General features: G+C 45.6%; 1 protein-coding gene across 1 annotated transcript; it reads right to left on the bottom strand.

Annotated features, from left to right (window-relative positions):
• Positions 1-639: 639 nt before the first annotated feature.
• On the bottom strand, positions 640-4,795 carry LOC128814648 (protein FAM162B-like). Its single transcript, XM_053990695.1, has 4 exons — positions 4,657-4,795; positions 2,679-2,784; positions 1,378-1,486; positions 640-747 (listed from the first exon to the last, which is right to left on the bottom strand). Exons 1-4 carry the CDS (start codon positions 4,793-4,795, stop codon positions 640-642), a joined length of 462 nt encoding a protein of 153 aa, XP_053846670.1.
• Positions 4,796-7,684: the final 2,889 nt, after the last annotated feature.

Genomic DNA, 7,684 nt, shown 5'->3' on the forward strand with positions numbered 1-7,684 from the left:
CTGGACCAAAGCCCTTTTTGCCCAAATCAGTCATCAGGGTCTGTTCATGCTCTTCTATCTTCCCAGACCCTCTTCATGCTCGTGTCCTCCCTCTCCCCTGGCCACAGCGTCCCAAGAAGTGCTGGTGGAAGGGAGAGGGGACAGTGATGGCAGCAGGCTCAAAGATGATTGAGACAGAGAGATAACTGACAGGTTTGTAGTTGCAAAACATATTTCAGACTGCTTTTCCCCCTGCTCTGGGTCACTTTGGCCAAGGCTGTTTGCCCTGGAGGCCTTGCACAGAATGTGATGCTCCCTGATGCAGGGCCATGTCATTCCTGACTGTGAGGAGACCTGAACACCAGCAGCACCATGAAAAGCTGATCCTGAGCTGGGGAGTCCTGCATTTGTCCTTTCCACACTTTGCAGTTTAAAAGAGATTTTTGTATATGAGCTGGGCCTGATGCCAAAGACCAGAAGCCACAAAAAGCAGTTATTTTCCTTAGGGGGTTCCCAGTTTGAGCAGAGCAGTTTTTAAGCAGTGGATTCTTTGCTCTGAGAGTTTCAGTGAAAAAGCTCTTAAGAGTTAAAGGAATACAGATCCATATGCTACATGTGCAAATCCCTTAACTCCTTATGTTAAAATAAATCTCCTCCAAATCATTGTGACTTCCTGACAGCTGCCTCCTGACCTTTCTCCACTTCAGCCCTCCATTTGGCCTTCTTTTCTGCATTCACCCTCAGCAGAGTCTGATCCTTCTTCACAGCCTGGAAACGATTTGGTGGAAATCATTGCATGCATACATTTGCCACCACTAAATTTCCCCACATCTGCACCACTTCCTTTGACACCTCACTGTCCTTTTTGATATTTTGCAGTGATGGAAGTTAATCTGTTTCCTTGTTATACCACATTTTCAGCATTTGCAGCTCTGATTAGCAGGAGAATTAGACTGTAAATTGTTTACAGGTGCATCGGGACTTGCAAGTCAAACTGGAGACCCAGCAGTGGGGTGGGATAGGGAGAAGAGTCACAGCTCTTGGTGACCATGGTGGCATCCAGGCCAGGCAGGCAGGACCACAGGAGCCTCATGACTGACAGATGTCAGGCAGAACGAGGTTCCATTGACAACTGTCTGAGCTATTCCATTACCTTTGTCATATAGAGCATTGCACTGCACAGGTTTATGGCAGCATGGGTCAGGAGCAATACATTAATCAGCAGCTTGTGCTTTCCAATGCCAGTGTCTCCTCTGGAGGAGGGATGATACAGATCTTGTGCATACATTGCTCATGTGTACATATTCACAAACCTATCTGTCACCCAGGTGCTTGTTTCCAAAGAACATACGTAGACCATACATTAAGTGAACCAGTTCCTTCAGAAACAATACTCACTTCTTTGCCTGTGATGATCATGGTCACACAGCCCAGCACAGTCAGTGCAATCATGATGTAGCAAACCTTTATCCTGGCAATGTTCCTTGCAGTGTCAAGGACCTCAGACCTGTGGAGGACAGAGCAGACTTTCCATTCTGCAGCAGCATGTGTGAAATGGGATCATGGGGAGATGGGTAATGAATGCTCAAGTCTTGCAGCTACTTCCTGTCAATGTACAATGGCATTCAGCCTTCTCTTTCTGCAGCTGCTTAAAGGAGAACTGTAAAAATTAGGCTGTGGGGAAAAGATTTAGGTTAAAAATCATCAGTAATAATAGGATTAAAAACTCCTGCTCTCCTGTATTCTTTTATTGTGTGAGAGAGTGAACGCCTGTAAAATGACAGGGATGGGAAAGTCTTTCCACTATAATAACGAAGGGGCGACCTTTGGGTGCTGTGCAGAACCAGGAGACACTGGGGCCATGCCACAAGAGCCAGGCAATGCCACCCTCAGGGAATTAAAAGCCTATCACAGCACAGCCTCTGCCAGGCATCAGCCCCACAAGCATCTGCCCGTAGTGGGAGGCTGACTGGGTCAGAGCACACAACTGCACCATCCAGGAGTTTTCTTCCCAAGCAGCTGAACAGCCCCATCCATCACTGGAAAATGTCCACCACATTCCATGAGTAACTCCTGGCATAAAACCAACAATTCATGTTTGCAAGAAACTGCAGCATAGCAATGAGCCATCCCTGAAATTATATCCAGCCATGGATTTACTCATGCCTGCAAGGGGAAGGACAGCTGGAGGAGAACCCAGGATGTCACAAGTCAGAAGCATTAGGACTCCAAAACTGAGTGACAATCCTTGAACAAAATATCTCAATAAGGAGGTGAAACCACAGCCCATACAGGAGGGACTCATTGCACAAGTCTGTCACCAAAGCTGTATGCAGCCCCAGCTTCTAATTAAAGTTTATGCAGCATTATTAACCACTAATCAATAAAACCTAGAAAAGCATGTAAAAACCCAGATTGAATGATATCTTATCATGGTGGCTTCTGACTTTCAAAGCCACTTGTCTTGCAAAGACACTTTCAGCTTAGTCTGAAATTTGTGATAACTAAAATAAGCAAACCCAGTTTACCTCACAGGGAATGACAAAAAGTTACAAGAGTTAAAATTATTTACAGCTGTTTTTGGACACCAGCATGGGGGAAGCACTAACCCCCACAAGAGCACAGTTCTGGGTGATGCAGAATGGGGTCTCAATCTGTGTGTTCAAAGCCAAAAGAATCATTCTGACAGGTCCACTTACGATATGTGCCTGGGAATGTCCTCCTCCTTTTTAAAGCGTCCTGACCATACTAGCACCTTTTTATCAAAATTTGTAGGCCTTCTGTCATTCCTGAAAGCTTCTTTACCTGTAAGAGATTTTGCAAAAAGCAATGAGCTAAGCTTCAAAAAGGGAAAAGAGCTGTTGGTACAGAGGGAAAAGGATTGAAAGTTTAAAATCACACTTTTCTATTCTGTGGAAGCTAAATGTGCTTTCTAACGTCAAAAAAAAAAACTCAGCAGCTGGTGTGAAGTGCTTTGTTACATTTGCAGCTTATTTAATTTGACTTTCTTCCTTTTAATTTTGGTAGTTTAAAACTAAAAGTCTCTTCTAAACTTCCTGATTAAGAGGGCAAATGGTGTGGGGTTGAAGTCCCAAGCCCACAGCATCATCTCACCCTGTGAGCATTGTGCTTTTAAATGGCCCAACTAGTGAGTTAAGCAAACTGCCAGCAGCACAAGTAGCTAACTCCTCAACAGCTTCTCCTGAAATCACTGATGGAGAGATGATGTCTGCTAAAATGCAGCCTGGTGGGAGACTGGCAGTTGTTCTCATGCAAGCTGGGTACCACATTACTGCACTCTAATGATGATATATTACACCCCATCAGGCTACCAGGGTGATGCCATTTGCATGCTGTCACCCACAGCACAGTGAGAAAAGGACTCTGGCTCCTCTTGATGGAAACAAGCCCAATAACAGGCAACAACAAGGACAGTGGCAGAGAGACCCTGAAAAAGACAGTAAGCAATGGCTAGCTCAAGCCCTGCCTTTTGCAGTGAACACCTGTACAAGTGGTCTTTGCAAGGCAGCTGAGACTGCTCACCCAGTACTTACATCCAGGTAGGTGCACCCAAGAAGCCACACTACAATGCCCTGTGCTTGCAAACGTGGGACTTGGGTTGGGAAATGTCCAATTGCAATCAGCATAGGCAGGAAGAGATGGACATTAAGATGTCTCCAGTCTCAGCATCCTCACTCCCTGCCTGTTGCTGGATTGCTGGTACTCAGCTGAAAGGAAATCACTGTTGCTACAGAACAGGGCATGGAGAGCATCTCTTCCTGCCTGTGTTGAGATGGTGAAATTATAGTAAGTGCCTTGGCCCCAGACCTGCTCATGTATGCCAGGACTTGTAAGTGGCTGAAAAATCCCAGTTGTAAATCTTGGCCCAGGTAAATTTAGTCTCCTGCTTCTCCTATTTCTCTCACAAAGCGCAGTGAGACCAGGAGAGCTACATCAGTGAGTGCCAGAATCAAATCTGCAGCAAGCAATACACTTGCTAAAAGCACACGCTCCATCCCAAGGAAGACAAGACCAAAGCCCCATGTTGGAGACCCCCAGCCATCCCACAGGAGCACAGGCAGGCCCATGCAGCCCAACTTTCCTAGGGTGAGGGGTCTGCAAAGGCACAGCCAAGAAAGTAGTGTTGCAGGCTAAGAAGAGAAACTGTGTCCATACCAGGAACCTTGTTATTCTGGGAGCAGCCCATGCCTGCTCCCTGCCTCATGATCCAGGCCACTGTCTGGCACAAGCACACACAGCTGTGGCTGTAATCTGGCAAGGAGCAGAGCAGGAAGCAGAGGGAAGTAAGTCCTGCACTTGCATGAGCCCTGCACGTGCAGAGACATGCACTGATCCTCCTCTGGAGACCTGGCAGCTGAGTAAGAGGAGGAACATTTATTTGTTTTAATTGACATATTCCCTGACATGAAGTATCAGTTGGTATTTGCTGCCATAGGAGAACAGCTATATAATAGAAAAAGCTTTACCCTTGTGCACTGTGCTGGTCAGAGCTCTGGGTGTGCTCCCTGCCCCAGGAGCATTTGTGGCCCCAGGAGACAAAGCACTGCAGTAACTCAGCCATGGCTGAGAATGAGGGTCATTTTCTCACCCTCTCCTGCAAATACCCTTTCCCTCTGTGCTGCAGCATGAAACAATGACCAAAGGCTTTCTACCCACCTGGATCAGCCATCTGCAAAGCCATGTCCTGGTCCTGGGCGTTCTTTGCTCTGCTGCCAGCACTTCTGGTGGGGCACAGGACCAGCTGAGCCACCCGCTGCCACAGCCCAGGGCTGTGCCCCAGCAGCCTCCCCAGCATCCTGCCCTGGACCACCACTGCCCCACCAGCCTGGGCAGGAGCCCAGGAGGCTGCTTCTGGGACTTATTAAAGTAAAAATAGCCCTTCCTGTAAGAAGGGAGTAGCATGCACTTCCACTCTAATTGACTACAGGTTTTGCTTACATTGTGAAGAGTTAAATTTATCACCTGTGTTTACCAAAATGACACACCTTGGGAGCTGGCCGGGCAGAAATCACCACTGTGGCAGCTCACACCCAACCCCGACTCTGCTCCAAGCTTCCCATCCCAAGGAGCTGCTCAGGAGAACAGTGGTTATGTACATTATTTCCTCAGTCCTTACTATGGAAGAACTAAAATAAGACAGTGTTCTGTATTTCCCCAAAGACAGGCTTAGTGAGTGCTAATTATCACAGCTGGTTAAGCTGTTAGAGTTCTTAATTGTTCTCAGCTACAAAATAATCTTGCAAATCAGTTGCTTTAAACAGATTTTCTGAAAAGGAGCAGTGTTTTCTGCATCTCAGAATAAATGTGGTTTGGTGGCAGGAAAATAAAGTTGATGTCTGTACCTATAAATGCAGTATAGGGAGTCTATCTCACATGCAGACTGCAAACTTTCCTAGCAAAGAAATGTACTTCACATATGCTTCAGTTTAAAACAGTAAATTAAGAAATTATAACAAAAACCTCAGCTGATGTAGTATTTGTCAGTCAGTAAAATTGTCATTGAAATGTAGTGATACCTATAAAGTATTTGCCCTCCACAAAGTCTGGATAGTGCTGAGTGTTTTCCATAACACCAACTATGTTCTAGCCAGAGAAAGAACCACAACCAGTGCTGTCTTATCACTTTGACATTTCTCCTGCATTTTGCACAAAATTCTTCCTGATGGGTCAGGAAATGGAAATGCAAAATACTTGTTTCATTTGGAGCTGTGGGGTATTTACTCTCTTGAGACATACAAGGCCCTAAAGCTGATTTACAGGTAGGGAAAAAAATTCCATTCAAAAGTGAAGAAGCAGTTGCTGAAAGGAAAATTTTCAGAACTATTTAGCAATACTATCAAATGCAATATTGCAGATAATCAATATGTGTCTAAGAGCAATGGGGAGGACTGCAAGGGAAGAGTACTGCAGGTGTGGGCAGAGATAGTCTTAAGGGGCTGAAAGGATGAAAGATGTGAAACAGATGCAGTTCTGGCTCCTCAACTTCTGCCCCAAGAAAAAACACCATCATTTATGGAGATGTTTTATATTTTTTGGGAACATGGAGTTAATGATACTGAGGAAAGAAGAAAATCACAGCAGTGACAGACGTGGTTTTTCCTCTTTCATGAAAGCACTGTGATGTATCCAGACATAGAACAATGTGTTCATCTTAATTCACTTGTAATTTGGTAAAGCAAATTAGATCCATTTTCAGATTAGGAACCCATACAGAAAATAAATAGTGTTTTGAGCTTCCAGCTGCAAACAAGACCTGCAAACAAGAAGAAATCAGTGGAAGTGATTATGTTTAAAAAAGCAGAAGGACAAGCTGGTAAAGTCAGGGAGAATATTTGTGTCCTGCTCAGGATTTCCCTGTGGTAAAATGGGTATGAGGAAAGATGCATTTATAGCCTGAAGTTTATGGCCAGCATGCCTGAGCATTCCCACGAGCTCCCTTCTATCTTGTGGAAGAGCTGCTGAGTGAAAAAAGGCATTGTACATCTGGACATCCCTCAGTGCCCAGGAGGGCAGGAGGGGCTGTGGGCAGTGGATGGGAAGTGCTGCCTTGGTGCTTGTGTCACACTTGGACCTACCTGACCCCACAGGGGCTCCAGCTGTGCAGAACATTAGAGCATCTTCACTCTAACAGGCACTCTCCAAAATACTCATTGCAGAAGCGACTGTTCTTTATGTCATGTCTGATTATGGATTTGAAGAGATAAAAAAGAACATTTTTATATTATGTCTTAATTTCTCAAAAAGGGAGAAAACTGTGGGGGTTGTAGGCCTCTGTTGCTTATCTACCTAGGAGTTGCCAATTGTTTCCTCTAGTAGACACACCAGCTAACAGCTGTATTAATCACGTCCGCTGTGAGCAAAAAGGCACTTCAGGATTTATTATGCCAGCATTTGGAAGTGCAAAGACACAGAAATCCTCACAAAACCACAAAGGCAGTTACTTGTTCCTGAATTTTACTTGTTTGTCTGGCACCATGAATGCTTACTGACAGGCTGAGTTTTACTGCAGTGCATGAAAGCTATAGACACCTCTGTGTTAGGAAATCCAGCTTTCTCTTCAACACTGTGGATCTCCCTCTGGTCCAGAGCAACTTGGATCCCTTTCTGAACAGCAGAGAGATGCAGAATGTTCTTGGACCAAGGTAGACTTGTGAGCAGCCTGATGAACTTCGATCTCCTTAGAGATGTGTTGTGCTTATCTCAGTGAGTGCACATCCCCTCTGCCCAGGCTACAGCAGGAGGCTCATCCAGTCACTCCCCACACCAAGCCATCACTTGATACCCATCAGTGACTCATCAGTGCACAAAAGTGCAGCCAGTATTTCATAACCATTAAGATCACGTGTAGGGAGTTGATTGAACAGGAGTAACAACTTGTTCAGAGATACAGAATTAGCAAAACTGGGTCTAAAGCACCATCTCCTCTGCCTTCAGCATCCTTCTGCCAGGAGGGGAGCAGGACCCAAATCCTGAGCAAGCCCTGGACAATACAGAAAGTACTGACTAGCTCTACAGGCATTGCCCAGACTTCCTCTGACCTCACTGCAAGGGGAGGGCATAGATCTGAAAGGTTTTGAGTCTCAAAGGACCAGACTAGCTCAGACAGAGCAGAGGATGGTCTGCAGCTGTGGTGGGGCAGACTCATGATATTTCTGGTTTCTGTGTGAGAGTGTAGGTAGCTGCA

The sequence above is a fragment of the Vidua macroura genome, chromosome 14, assembly GCF_024509145.1.
Source record: "Vidua macroura isolate BioBank_ID:100142 chromosome 14, ASM2450914v1, whole genome shotgun sequence".
Classification (NCBI taxonomy): Eukaryota; Metazoa; Chordata; class Aves; order Passeriformes; family Viduidae; genus Vidua; species Vidua macroura.

Coding starts and splice junctions, on each gene's coding strand:
- LOC128814648 (XM_053990695.1), bottom strand. CDS start 4,795: ATGCTGGGGAGGCTGCTGGGGCACAGCCCTGGGCTGTGGCAGCGGGTG. Junction 1,487..2,678: donor GACATTCCCAGGCACATATC/GTAAGTGGACCT, acceptor TGTCCTCCACAG/GTCTGAGGTCCTTGACACTG. Junction 748..1,377: donor TGATCATCACAGGCAAAGAA/GTGAGTATTGTT, acceptor AATCGTTTCCAG/GCTGTGAAGAAGGATCAGAC.